We start from the raw sequence: 15,279 nt of genomic DNA on the forward strand, positions 1-15,279 counted from the left end.
TCACTGGAAATAAAAGTGTATTTTTTTTTTTTTTTTTTTTTTTTTTTTGGTAGTATCCTTGACTGACTGCCCTATCAGTGTAACAGTGGCTTTTTAAAATGAGTTTGGAAGTGGTCCTTCCTCTTCTATTTACTCCAATAATTTCAAAAGGATTGTTATTAATTCTTCTTTAGATGTTGGTAGCATTTACCCATGAAGTCGTCTGGTCCAGGACTGTTCTGATGGGACTATTTTTATTATTAATTCAAACTCTTCACTTGTTATTGGGCAGTTTAGATTTTCCTTTTCATTGTATTACGTGATAGGTTGTAAGCTTCTGGGAATTTATCTGGTTCTTCTAGTGTTCCTTTAATGCTGGTGTATAATTGTTTGTAGTACTATCTTATGATCTTTAGTATTTGTGTCAGATGAATTGCAATACATCTTAACGTTTATCTAAGTCTTCTTTCTTTTTTCTTAGTCTAGCTAAAGATTTCTCAATTTTGTTTATATTTTCATAAAATTAGCTCTTAGTTTCATTGGTCGATTGTCTTTTTAGTCTCTATTTCATTTACTTTCACTCTGACCTCTGCTATTTCCTTTCTTCTACTAACTTTGAGCTTACTTTGCTCTTCTTTTTCTAGTTCGTTGAGGTATAGAGTTAGATTTGTTTATTTGATACCTTCTGTCTTAATGTAGGCATTTGTCACTACCAACTTCCTTCTCAGAACTGCTTTTGGTGCACCTCACATGTTCTAGTCTGTTATGTTTCCATTTTCACTTGTCTCAAGGTATGTTTTTAATTTCTCTTTTAATTTTTTATTTAAGCCATTGGTTATTCAGGTGCATTTGGTTAATGTCCATATATTTGTAGATTTTTGAATTTTCTTCGGGTAACTGATATCTAGTTTCATATCTATGTGGTCAGAAAGGATGCCTGATATTATTTCAGTGCTGTAAATTGATTATTTGTTTTGTGGCATGACAAATGACCTATTGTGCATAATGTGTCATGTGTGCTTGAAAATGTATATTCTGCTTCTGTTAAATAGAAAATTCTGTATATGTCTGTTAGGTCCATGTAGTCCAACACGTAGTTTAAGTCCAAGTCCCGCTTACTGATATTCTGCCTTAAGGATCTAGCCATTACTAAAAATGGGGTATTAAAGTTCCCTACCATTTTTGTGTTGCTGTCTATTTCTCTTTTCAGATCTATTAATATTTGCTTTATATGTGCAGTTACTCTCATGTTGGGTGCATAAATATTTACAAATGTTATATTTTATTGATGGATTGACTTCTTTATCAATATAAATGACATTGATTGTCTCTTGTTATAGTTTCTGTATTACAGCCAATTTTGTCTGATGTAACTACAGCTACTCCTTCTGTCCTCAGGTTCCATCTGCATGGTCTCTTTTTTCTATTCTTTCACTTCTGGTCTGTGTGTATCCTTACAACTGAATTGAGTCCCTGTAGGCAGGACAGAATTGGGTCTTTTCTTTCTTTCCTTCTTTTTTAAGAACCTTTTTTCATTTAGTCACTGTATATCTTTGGATTGGAGAATTTAGCCCTTTTACATTTAAATAAATGTTGGTAGAAATATACTTACTACTGACGTTTTATTGTTTTCTAACTGATTTGTAGTTCCTTTCTTCCTTTCTTCTGCTATGATCTGATGATTTTCTGTAGTGGAATGTTTTGACTCCTTTCTCTTCATGTTTTGTGTTTCTATGAGAAGTTTTTGCTTTGTGGTTACCATAAGGCTTAGACAAAACATCTTATATCTGTAACAATCTATTTTAAGCTGGTAACAATTCAACTTTGAATGGATACAAAAGCTCTACAATTCTACACATTTCATCCCACATTTGGTGTTTTTGATGTCACAATTTACATCTTTTTATACTGTGTATATATTCAGAAATTATTGTAGTTATAATTATTAATATTTTTTGTTTTTTTAACCTTTATAGTAGAGTTACTCTGTTGCATAAATCACTTATTTCCATTTCATTATTTGTTTCTGGAGGTTTATTTTGTTCTTTTGTTTGGAACGTTATTTCCCTGTTTCTTCATTTTTCTGGATTCTTTGTGCCGATTGGTTTCTGCACATTAAATAAGACAGACACATCTGCCAGTCTTGGCACACTGGTCCCGTATAGGAATTGAGCCTCATCAAATCGGCCTGGACTGGACTGTTGCTTGTCTCTTAAACTGATGTCATTGTTCTAACAGTTTTTTGTTTTTTTTTTTTTTTTTAAGTGGNTCCAAAGGAAAGAATCACAGTCAGCACCTAGATGCAGGCTGATTGGAAGACTGACTCTCAGACAGCAGCCTGTGAAATATACGGTCAAACCCATTTTAAGGAAAGACTAGGAAATGTGCAACTTGCCAGGTACCTCTACATTGAGCCCTGGGGGGCATGGCCTGGGTTAGTACTTTCACACACACTTGTTAAGAATTGCCTCATCATGGGGCACCTGGGAGGCTCAGTCTGTTAAGCGTCCGACTTCGGCTCAGGTCATGATCTCGCGGTTCGTGGGTTCGAGCCCCGCGTCGGGCTCTGTGCTGGCTGCCAGCTCAGAGCCTGGAGCCTGTTTCAGTCTGTGACTCCCTCTCTCTCTGACCCTCCCCTGCTCACGCTCTCTCTCTCTCTAGGAAAAAAAAAAAAAAACCTTAAAAAAAAATTAAAAAAAAGAATTGCCTCATCATTTGCTACAGTCCTGTGGGATTTGTGAATATGAGCTCTGTTGCCTATCAGATCCAGTCATCCCTTGGGCAGCAGCAGTAAAAGGTAGGGTACCAGGCACGGGTACAATATGCCAGAGATAGGATGACGTCCTGGTTTTACAGGAGGAGTGAGCCAGAAGGAGAGGGCGACAGAAATGTCCACCAGCTCCCCTGGGCTCCGTGGAGAATCCTACCGGCTCTCTGATGTGTGCAGCTGGACCCTAGCATATGGGCACTCAGGCAGCAGACTGTAAAGTAGAGAGTCAACTGCATTTCAAGGACAGACTCGAGACGGCTACTTCTGCCTGCTCCCTCTGTGCTGATAAGGTCTGTGGGGAGGATCCCAGTGAATGCTCATGAGCCCATTCTGAATGGTTTCTTTGTTTTCTATAGTCCTCTGGGTCTTGTGGACGTATAACCATTGGCTTTCAGAGGCAGGTGTTTTGGGGGCCTGTCGCCCGACAGCCTTAAAAGCTGGGGTGCTAAATGGATGGTCCAAATCCTTGCTGCTCATGGAGAAGCTGGGAGTCGTGGATTCCATCCTGATTGTATGGCACTGTGCTGGGGTAGTTTTTAAGGAAAGAGTGTGCCTCAGCATTTCTTATCCATTTTGGTGTGTGTATGTTCTTAACTGCCTGGGTTTCTCTCAGGGTGACTCCTCTGTGTGTGTCTGGGGGTGGAGGGGACTTCAGGACCTTCCTGTCTCACCATCTAGGTCCCTCCAACTAAACACTCCTGATGACTTGGTTAAATAGCAGTTCCTCATTAATTGTAAACTGTCAGTGGAAGTTATAAATGGAATTCTTCTCTTAACTTTACTCTCAGAATGTGTGTTGCTAGTGTACAGAAATACACAGAATTTTTACACTGACCTTGTATCCTGAAACCCTGCTGAAACTACTTATCACTTTTCACAGTTTTTAAATTAGATTCCTTAGGATTTTCCATTCACAAAATCTCCTTTTTTCCTAATCTGAGTGCCATTTATTTCTTTTTCTTGCCTAGTATCCCTTGCTAGAAGTTTTAGCACCATGTTCAACAGACATGATGAGGCGCCATTCTTTTCTGTTCCTGACCTTAGGGGGAAATCATTCAGTCAACATTAACTATATTAATATAATCTATCTTTTGATAATAGATTTACTTCATATTAGGGAATCCTATGCAGTAGTTCTCAGGAAATAGCCAGCGATTAGCCTAATGAAACAAAAATCATTCTGGTTTTGGAAGTCATAGTTATTTAGAGATAAATGAATAAGCCAGTAAAAACCATAATAAATATCTTATAATGTAGATCTGCCCAAGTTACTGAATTAATCATGTATTACAATGATATCAAATACATACGGCAAGGGCTTTGTTATTTTTACTGAGAGTGATGATTCTATGCCCTTCAAGCAAATATTTTTTTCTACTTCATATGCTGTTACTTAGTAATGACATACATAACTTAAATACGCTGCCATCTACTAGGGATGTTTAAGACAGGTTATGATAGCCATTAGGATGTTATAACCATTCTTTCCATTTTGTATTGGTTTGTCAATGTCACCAATTCATTTCTGGTATGACAGTCTATAAAGAAGAGATTCAAAACTCTCCATTTGCTAGAATCACCTTGTACAATGTCACAGGGAATGTACACATTCCATAAACATAAGAGTTTTTTTCTCTTATAGTGACTAATACAAGAATATACTAGCATTAAGAATTATATTTTTGTAAAATATATTAAAATATCCAGACTTTGGGCCTACTAAAAGCAATGGAAAAGATGAGTCAAAATTTCTCAGTATTTTCATGATAACCTAGGAAGGAGCAAAATTACACTTTATTCAAGAAACACAATGAAGTAAGAGCTTATAGTCTACTGTTGCATTTTAATACCTCTACTCCATAGTGAAATCCAGTTCACTACAGACTGAAAATTCCTGTCTCTAAGTGTGACGGCGCACTCACTAAATGAAGAGAATGGATAAGTGTGAATCTTTTTTGGAGCCTTTGGTTCTTCTCCGTTTTGAAGCAAAAGTCCTCACCGAAGAAATATATGGTGGACAAGAGAAAAAGGAGAAAACATTCTTAACTTCTCTAAAATAAACTAGTTTTGAGATCGAGCCCGTGGGGGAGATGGCACTTTAATGAAGCAGGGAGACTGGCCCTCCATATAGCTCGCTCTCCTTCTCTGCTGCAGTTAACAAGAAATACTCGGCAAGCCTTGCCAAGGAATCTAAAAGGAGTTGCCTTAGGCCTTTCAGGGTTTTATACTGATGTATGTATCTTATTCAGTAACCTTCTATATATATGAAAAACTGACATTCCTTATATAATAGCCATTTCAATCTTGCTTTTTCTTCAAATCAGAGGATAAGTACAGGTCAGCAGTTTGATCATCCTTGTGAGAGCCCAAGTACTGGCAATCTTGATCCATAGGTACATTTATCATTTATACAGAGGAAAGACCATTATTTAATTTGCCAAGTGATATCACAGTAAAGCAAACATTATCATTATTTTTAGGGCTGTTCTGGCAGATGTCAAGCTAGTCTGCACCAAAATATATTGAATTGCACATTATAAATGACCACTGTAATAAAAATATTATCCTAGGTGTTACAAGCGTATTAGTAAGTAATGTAGTTTATTCATTTACTGAAGTGTTACTTTAAAGCACAGTTAATTTAGAACACTTGAGCAATTCTTACGAAAAACAGGAAAATGAGTTCTTACCAAGTTTGCAATGATGTAATGGTAACCCTTAACATGCTTCCCAACACTCACAATCTGTGAAGACAGAAGGAAATAAGAGAAAACCAGTTTAACTTTACTGAATGATATTTTTAAAAACAGATTTTTAACTATTGTAGCATAATTCCATGTGGAAACGTGATGAGAAAATGTTACAGTTTTCCTTATAATAGAAGGAGTTCATAAGCCACCTTAAAAGTTAAGTGTGATTAAAGTAAAAACAAAAAACCCTCTAATTTCAGTCGTGCTGTATAAATGACCCTTCATTCACCATGCCTTGTTCTTGTTCATGGAACTACTATGCTATGATTCCCTCAAAGAGGATGACATGGTTATAAAACAAACCGATAGTTTATATGAATATTTCTATAAAGGAATATACACTAACATAAGAAACTTAAAATATTTTGGTCCAAAGACTGTAGGCATCCTTAATTTGTTGATAATTTATAGAAATACATGGTAGGCTGTTAGTGTCTTCAGTAGTTAAGAATGATTTTCTATGAGTAGACTGGATTTTTTGCTGAGCAGGAAGCAAGGTTTTTCTAAGGCACAATCTCTGTGTGTAGACACCTGTGATACTACAGAATACTTAGTTAATCCCCCCTGCATATGGATAGAGTATTATTTTATTATAATAAAAAGAATAAAGATAAAACATCAAGAGACTTTTTCTCTCTGCTAGATTCATTTTTTTCCCCCCTGAGAATATTTTCAGAAATGTTTTGGAAATTACAAACTCAGAAATTTCTTTTTTTTTTTTGAAACTCACAAATTTCTAATCCAGAAATAAAATTGCATTAGAAATTGCAACTCTTATTTTCTATAAAACTGAAAATTCCTTCAATGAGAGAAAATCTAACGACAAGCACTGATGGGCAGCACTGGAACCTCACTGGTTCCTCAAAGGTGAAAACACAATACATGATTTTCATGTACTTTCATCATAAAAGAAAAAATCAAGTTGCATTTGGCGTTTTCACATCCTCTAAAAGTAGTTCTTTGTAAATTAGTGACTTGTGTATGAAATGAAGGAAAACCCTTTAAAAACAAGGGTTGTGAACAGGGCTGTTGGTGAGACAGCGTCTCTGCTCACGCCCCCTCCCTTATGGTTACAGCCAAAAACTTCTCTGTTTTTATGGTTCTGCAGTTTCACTACAATGCACTTTGGATTTTTTACTTTTAAATATTTGTTTATATTGTACAGGATATGTTCTGTGTTCAAAGTATGAGGATTTCCCTTCATAAATTTTGGGAAATTCTCTACCGGTATCCCTTCAAGCATCCCTTCGAACATCTGTTTGTTCTAACAGATACTGTGGTGTTGATGTCACTGATTCCCAGATCTCAGCATGTGGTATAAATTCAAATGCAAACGAGGATCTGCCTCTAGAAGGTTGTGATGCCCAGTTCTCACAGAAGGCATCTCCCTCACCACACTGAGCCCAGGCCCAGGCAGAAAACACTCGGCTGACTCTCCGTGCAGGAAGCAGATTTTTTTCCTGCTCCTCTTTTTGGAGTGTCCTTCTTCAAGAACGTGGCTTTAAATGGGATTGAGATCTAACTTATTGCCTTGGCTGAGCTCAAAGTCCCTGTTCCTGGGTGAGCATGAGACCCCCAGTCAGTCAGGTGCCCAATCTGGCAACTTCCTTGGGTGCAGCTCTCTTATGTTATTGGCTCCTGGAGACATTTCTTCGCTTTCCAGGAAGCTCAACTCTGCATCTGCAATGTTTTACATGAAGTTTTATATTGCCCGGTTTATCTAGTCCCCAGTTTATCTAACTGAATATCCTGTGACAATTTCACCGCACAGATGAGGACAAGCAATACAGAGATGGGATGATAAAGAAAGTTCAGTAAAGAAACCACTTAATTAGTCACCATATTGGGTGACCCAAACCCGAGTGATTTAGCAGAGGCCGGGGAGGCAGGGGCCCTCTTTTTCTCTGGGAATCTCAGGTACAGTTTGTAGAAAGGACAATTGTCTAGGAACACTGGACAGCTGGGACTCAGTTAGGAAACTGCATAGTCTATAATTGAGTCGGCCAGACCTTTCTGCTATTTGACCCCAGAGGGATGTTGCCACAAGACAATTCCTTATTAATCTCTTGCTGACTCACTGTCCCTTTTCTCTGGCGTGGCATGCAGGCAATTTTGCACTCTCTTTAAGCCCCATGCTCATCCTGCCTCTCCTCTCACTGCTCTTGGTTCGGGGTTTCTCTGGGGCTGCAGTCAGTAACCTCTGCTTTCCTCTAAAATCATTTTTGAGAGTTAAAACACTTGCACATGTTAAAAAGATGAGGAAATTCTGCACTAGGAGTCTCTGTGAGGAAATGACTGTCAGTTCTAGATCACCTAGCAAAGAGCTGTAAGAAATTAAAACTTATCTAATGCGTTTTCAAGGAACGAGGACCTTTAGAAACCACAAACAAGTGAAAGTGACAAAAATCCTGGCAGAAGAGGCCTTGCAGAGCATGATATGCGTCGACGTTCTGGGAGCCAGGGGTCTCGGGGAGCACTGATCTGAGGATTGACTTCCCTGGCTGGGTACGCGACAGAGAATGCCATTTTTGCTGAGCCAGATCCTGGCTGGGGAAAAACAAATGTGAGCGCCTCACTGTCTTTGAACACTCACCACCCTGACTGAGGGTGGCCAGGGGTTAAGGCCAGATATCAGTCCTCTGCCAAGCATCCAACACTAAATGGAAGTTTCTGTGTGAAAACAAGTCCAACGTATACTCCATTACTCTATAGTGAAGTGTCCTGCACTTAAGGTTTCGTTTGCTTAGGTTTGTAAAAAATTTTTTATGTCTGTGTAAAACCACTAGTGTCATAGACATGGTTCACATAGCTATCATCATCTCAACCAAAGTGAAGACTATATTGTGTAGAAACAAAACAAAATAACAAATCTGCATGACTTTACTTTGCATGCAGACTACACCTGTGTCTCTGTATTTTTTTTTTTAAATTTTTCTTTAACGTTTTATTTATTTTTGAGAGAGAGATAGAGACAGCATGAGCAGGGGAGGGTCAGAGACAGAGGGAGACACAGAATCTGAAGACAGGCTCCAGGCTCTGAGCTAGCTGTCAGCACAGAGCCCGACGCAGGGCTCAAACCCACAAACTGTTGGTGACCTGAGCTAAAGTAGGATGCTTGACTGACTGAGCCACCCAGGTACCCCAGTATTTCTGATATTATTCCTTATAAAGAAGAAAAATAAACAGTGTGAGGTGAAAGATAATGAATATCTAACAGCACAACCTTCACACAAGGGTATTTGGCCTACTTGTTATGGGAAACCAACGTCTATGATGAAGACTTGGCCATGGCAATTAATTATAGCCGTTCAATAAGACAGAAAACTGTAGGCGTAAAGTCTGTGCATCTCTATTACCTTCTTAAAAGACACAGAGAATGATAAATGGACCAAGAATAATGATCAAGTATTTGTTCAGAGTTCTAAAGAATGAGTTAGGAAGAATGTGCAAGTTACAATGATTATACGCTTTGAGAGGAAACCACCTTTACAAGAATAAAATGCTTCAGAAAAGGCACCGAATGATTTCTTTGATTACTTTCTCTTGTTTGGTTTTTAGGAAAGAAACAGTTGCTGAGAAACATCTATGGTGCTGGTCGAAAGATTCAGTTAAAAAACCAGGCCGATGTATATTTAATGAGGTAAATGCCAGATGCACTCACCAAGCTGTTTTGTTAACAACTTAAGACATAATCCTTATGACTGTGACTTCTAAGTCTTTATTCATTGATTAAAATTAGGGAAGGATGAATCCAGGATTCTTTTTCACCTCGATTCCACTTTTATTTTTTTCTAAATTTTTAAATGTTTATTATTTATTTATTTTTGAGAGAGAGAGAGAGACAGAGAGAGAGAGAGCGCCAGCATGAGCAGGGGAGAGGCAGAGAGAGAGGGATATACAGAATCTGAAGCAGCTCCAGGCTCCGAGCTGTCAGCGCTGAGCCTGACGTGGGGCTTGAACTCATGAACCATGAGATCATGACCTGAGCTGAAGTCAGATGCTCAATCAGCTGAGCCACCAAAGCACCCTGACTCCACCTTTAAATAAATTTAGTTCAATAAATCTGTCCTATGTATAGGTCTAGGGTAAGGAGATTCAAGGCTTATAAAGATAAGTAAGTCGGTGAAGCTGTTTCAAGGGTGTTTAATTAATCTCCTAAGGCAATAAGCCTCAAACAGAAATGACTGAAATACTGAGCAGAGTAAAGGACTGTGCCATGGATTTGAAGAAGGGGGATCATTTGTTTGGGAGAACTAGGTGATTTTAGAGACAGAATAGATGTTAAATAAATATTGCTTGAGTGGATGAATAAAGAAGCTAGCCTATAAATGCCACAAACACTAGTATATTAAGATCAATTTGAAACTTGTAAATGGTGAGAGTTTGGCCTTTAGCCCACAATCCAATCCTATGTGAGTCCTTTCTGTATCGATTGTTTATAAAGCATCCGGGGTCTCTCTAGTTATAGCTGCTGCGTATTACCTCCAGCTGTTACTACGAAGCCACCATGACTGTTGAACACTGTCTTCAGGTTAGAGACCTGCAACGGCGCACCCCAGTACGAATGATTTTGGTTTTCCTTTTATTCTGATTTAATAAGTCAGCTGGAAATTTCTCTCCCAGCTGTTATCGTGTTCTGGAAAACTCCAGCCTACCTGGTGGTGTAGGGGACACAATGCCTTGTCAGTGTTGGAGCCTTACTGTAACAAGGGTAGTCATCACTAGTCTTTGGTCTCTGTAGAAATCCCAACCCCCCAGGTATCTCCTGAATGTTGACTTTCAGGGTGCTTCAAGATACCCTATTATAGACAAAAACAAACACTTTCCTTTGTTCAGTTTGTTTAGCTGGTTTATCTCAGTTTCACGAAAAGAAAAACGTAAGGCCGGGGGCTTCTGCCAACAAACTGTGGAGTTCAGTTACAGCAGGACCTTTACTTCTGGGGATGCGTTTCACAGACAGCGAGGAGGAACATAAAGAACCCCAGAACAAAAGGAACTAAGGCTATTTAGTGTGAGAAGAGATTTAGAGAGAGGACAGAGAATGAGAGTTCTCATCAGGACATGCCTGCGCACATATGCATGCGCACGCGCACACACACACCTGGATTTTTTCCTTGTACACTTGAAGATGTTAGAAATTATAGAGGTTTCTAATTAGGACACACTCATTTTTAGGGAAGAAGGAGTGAAAGAGAGTTGCCCATAAAGGGATGGCTGCCTCTCAAAACAGTGATCTCTCAGGGGAGGCGCCTAGCAGAGGCCAACTGCCTTCCATTAAGAGATGTTGGGGGAGAGTCCTTCTCAGGCTTAAAGCTGTGTGTCTGTATTGCTAGTGATTGTCACAGACACTACTGACAGCGCACCAGTGCTTTTCCCCTCAGCAAGTCAGGGCACATTGCTGTAACTACAAGCACCTGAATTTCCTGGGCTTCAGGGTCTTCTCTGACCCCTGGAGCCCACTTTGCTCATGGTGGGGAGGGCTAGGCAGTGAGGTAAGAGGTGCCAGGGAGTTAATGTCCCCTCCCCAGTGGCCCTCACACAATGACCTACAGGAGCTGGCGCATCAATATTCCAGCGTCCTCACCAGAGAGATGATTCTGACATGTGTGTTCTATTTACACTAATTTCAAGTGACATTTACAATAATCCTCCAGTAATTTACATTAATATCAAATGAGATTAAGCCTTGGTCACCCACATGGTAATTTTCTCGAAAAATGTGCCTTTAATTGACTGCATTTCTCCACTGCCTTTCCAGTGTGTTCTTCAACTCCCAAACCAACTGATTACACATAAATCCTTGCCTCAAGATCTGCTTCTGGGGAAACCAAACTAAGACAGTCTCCAAATTAAAAAAAAAAAAAATCACCAATGTGATAGTGGTAAGAAACACTTTTGTTGGGTAACTGTCCTAAACTTTCATCTCTGTAGTGTAAAACATCTATGTTATATTCTGAGTCCCTAATCTCTATGTATAATCAAAGACTCAAGGTGCATGAAATACCATGATTTTACTTAGATATCTAAATTTGGGTAGCTAACAACGACAAAAAAAAAGGTTTATTCTTTTATATAGAGAAACAGGAATGGATCACTATCTTTAATAAATCCTTTTCATTCCTGATACATGACTTTCCCCTTCATACTGTCTTATATACTTTAAGGACATTCATTCTTAGTTTGCTATTGTTTTTTTCTTTGTATTCCAAATGTTAAAAAAAAAAAAATCCTTCAGTTTCATCCTTCCAGAACAAAGACTGTAGATCACTTTTTATACACCTCTCCCCGCTGAGGGCACTATGGGGGTCGGATCTGAATGGAGTCGTAGAACTATGAGTGAAAACAAAGCACTAAAATGCAGGTGTTTGGTTTCTGCTCCACACCTCACCCCAGCGTGGTAACTGCCAATAGCTACAGAAAAGCACAGCGTAGAATGTATCCTTCTCTCTGACTATGACAGTAGCTCCAAAATTCTACACCCACAGAGCTTGAATAATATTATGATTCTCATGCTAACAATGGCCACCTCTTAGCAGAGATCCATTCTGTTTAACAGCATTTTAATTCAGTGATTGGAAATATTTGCAGAAAGGCACAGAAGGAATTTGTGATTACGGATGTGAAACGCACACCATGTCCTGAAAGAACCAGTGAGCACCATGCTCTTTCATTAAAGAGATATTCTGTAAGAGGCAATATAAAATTAATTCTAATGAGATGTAGGTGGAGGGGGTCATCCTTTGCTTTCATGAACAAACACATTAAATAAGTACAGTCATTAAGTGAATGAGCTGGGACTCCAGCCTGGAGCTTTTGACTACTATTTTGTCCTTTTATTTTTTCCTGTTTACTATACCCTGTTGCCTTCCTTAGGCCACAGCAATCAGAAAAAAGACTTATTTGGGGGCCAATTTTTATACATCTTTCCTAAGAAGAAAATATATAACAGACGTTTATGACAGTACCCTTCTGTATCACATTAGTGGACAAATGCTAAGCCTGTTGATGAGAAAAACCAGCTTTCTCATAAGGAAACTAAAAACCCAATTCCTTTTCTTCAAATAACCCCGTGTGGAAATACTGGTTATTTGAATTGCATCACATATGCAAGGTTTCCCTAATCCCATTTTGCAGCAGTCTGGGATAGGGCCACGCAGATGGAGAGCTATCAGGTGAAACTTCACATATCTAAGTTTAGGTTGGCAAATTCTTCATCTATCCATAATAAAGCTAATAGCAAAAAAAAGCTTCAATAACTTCGATTCAGTTTTGTTTAGCTTGTACTTTATCAGGTATATATTTAAGATGACAGTTCAGGTATATAGCCTAACTTTAATCTAAGTGCAACTCAATCCAGTAGATAATTCTATATATGTGACAAGCTCAAAGTGATCATTAAAGGTTCAATTATGTTCTGTAGAGTTTTTTTTTACAGTGCAGTTTAAAATACATTTTATGGTGCTCTCTTTGAAATTAGAAACCCCATAACATGGTAGTAATAGAGTACTACTGTATAATATATATTATATATATTAATCAGAATATCTTTTTTCTTGGGGTGCCTGGGTGGCTCAGTTGATTGAGTGTATGGCTCTTGATTTCAGCTCAGGTCATGATCCCAGGGTTGTGGGACTGAGCCCTGGGTTGGGCTCTATGCTAAGTGTGGAGTCTGCTTGAGATTCTCTCTCTCCCTCTGCCCCTCTCCCTACTCATGTGCATGTTCTCTCTCTCTAAAATAAAATAATATTTCATTTCGTGAGATGTCCCTAATTGGACATGTCATCACTGAATAAATATCTATTCATGGGTTATAAAGAAAACTTAAGGGGGCTGGTGGGGTTGGTGGTGATGGGAAAAATATGTCTTCAAATATCACATATTGTCACCTAGGTTTCAAATGGATAGATAATTATGAGGGAATATTTGAATTATAAGTATGTTCAAACATGGCTTGCATAAGCACCCTGGGAAGGTGTTGTTTATGGGATGGATGACCTCTAAGGTCCAGCCAGCCTGAGAGTCTCTGATGCTGTGACTTTCCAGGGTAGGGAAGTGTAATGAGCCACTGTTGGGGGGAGGTGGGGGGGCTCCTGTTAACATACCATGTTCCTACCACTAACCCCCTGATTTTATATTTCTTTTCGTTATCATTTTGATTTGAAATATTGTCACTTGAACATTCTTCCCTCTCTCATTTTTCTTAATTCAAAACTTCCCTTATTTTCTTGGAAACGTTTTATTTTCCTGTATTTTCTAGGCAAATAAAATGCAAAGAGGTGACTGCAGGGAGGGAGGGAGGAATGAGGGACAGAGAGAGAGAAATTCTGTGGCCACTCTTGCAGGGTTAAATAAGGTTTGAGGTTGCTTTGCTTTAGGAGTTTTTAGAGACTTTAATATGCTAATGTTCACCCAAATCCCAAGAGCCAGATAGAGCACGCAGTTCTGTAGAACAGTTTTAAAAGGTTGTATAAGGACATCCTTCCTACAGCTTTACTCTCTACTCATTGCTTTCCTTAACTGTCACATACATTTCTGACTTGAGGCTTTAGTGGCATTTTCTTATTTGTCTTCTGTGCTGATCATCTTTACCCACAATAAAAAGTCAACGGAACCATTTGAGGCATATTCAAGATATATTCTGTCCATAATTTTTGTAGTAGCGCCTCCACTATGTAGTAATGCCAGCTGGTACCTTGTTAGTCATGAGTTCTAAAATGTGCACATTTGTAATTCTACTCAACAGATGGTAAATGGTGATTAGTTAAATATAGAAGACATATGACCCCAGAGCTGCTCTCTTTACTTTTATTTCAGGAGAATGCTACCCTTGTAGTCGAACTTACTAGTTTTGTTGGACTTTTGACAGTTTGTTGCTGGAAAATCAGGTTCCTATGAAGCGGATTCAGAGCGCAGACAAAGATGTAAGCAGAGGCCTGATATTCATTAACACAAACTTTTCTATGTAAACTCTGGACATTTGTTCAAGTGACTGACTCTGAAGCTATTTATTAAAAAAAAAAAAAAAGAAAACCCTGGCAAATGAAAGGTCATAACTAAGAGAAAAAAGGCAGGAAAAACATGTCCTTCCCTAATAAATGATATTCTCCTATTTGGTGTCTGTATGCTGTATCTGTGTGGCAAGCTCACTGTGTAGGTATTTTATTCCCATGAAGACTATTATCCATAACTAATGATACTGTTAAATTTACCAAAGGAAATTCTCTTTTTTCTTCAAACCTTGATCAGTTAAACTTCTTAGAATCTTAACCGAAGTAATGGTGACTATGAATCCCTAAATTAAGTTCATATCATGGTGCTTGGCAAAGTAGACATTAGTCAATACGTTTAAGAATTTCTCATTATCACTACTTGGCATCACATATTTACTTGTTGACTGTGTGGCTCCCTCACGAGGCAGGGACTGTCAGGGGGCCTAGGACATTGCCTGGCCTCTGACAAGCACTCAGTAAATATGTGATATATAGATGTCAAATAAATGAAGTTAACTACTTGTATACATGAGGTATAAAAAGTAAAGATTAAGCACCACTGCTCACTTGATCACCAGTCTGTTCCCCTTTCAGCCCATTCTCTGTGTCGTCATGAGAATTATCATTCTAAAACGCGGATCGGTCAGATCACATCTAAAAACACCCAGTGACACCGAGAGGCTATGAGGAATAGAAAACTACTTAGTAGAGACCGTGAAGCCCTCTGGAACCTGTCTTCTCATTTCCTTGCACCTGCTGTTCCCTCCACACACACTGTTTCCAGTCCTTC

General features: G+C 38.7%; 1 protein-coding gene across 3 annotated transcripts in view; it reads right to left on the reverse strand.

The window, feature by feature from the left end:
* GRIA4 (glutamate ionotropic receptor AMPA type subunit 4) overlaps positions 1–15,279 on the reverse strand; it is a 378,264-nt gene that overhangs the window by 81,486 nt on the left and 281,499 nt on the right. For all 3 annotated transcript variants that reach the window (XM_077769614.1, XM_077769622.1, XM_077769631.1), the window contains exon 5: positions 5,440–5,493. In XM_077769614.1, the coding sequence (XP_077625740.1) occupies positions 5,440–5,493 (54 nt within the window). The remainder of the gene's footprint in view (positions 1–5,439; positions 5,494–15,279) is intronic.

Source organism: Crocuta crocuta, unplaced genomic scaffold (genome assembly GCF_008692635.1).
Source record: "Crocuta crocuta isolate KB4526 unplaced genomic scaffold, BGI_CrCroc_1.0 scaffold80, whole genome shotgun sequence".
Classification (NCBI taxonomy): domain Eukaryota; kingdom Metazoa; phylum Chordata; class Mammalia; order Carnivora; family Hyaenidae; genus Crocuta; species Crocuta crocuta.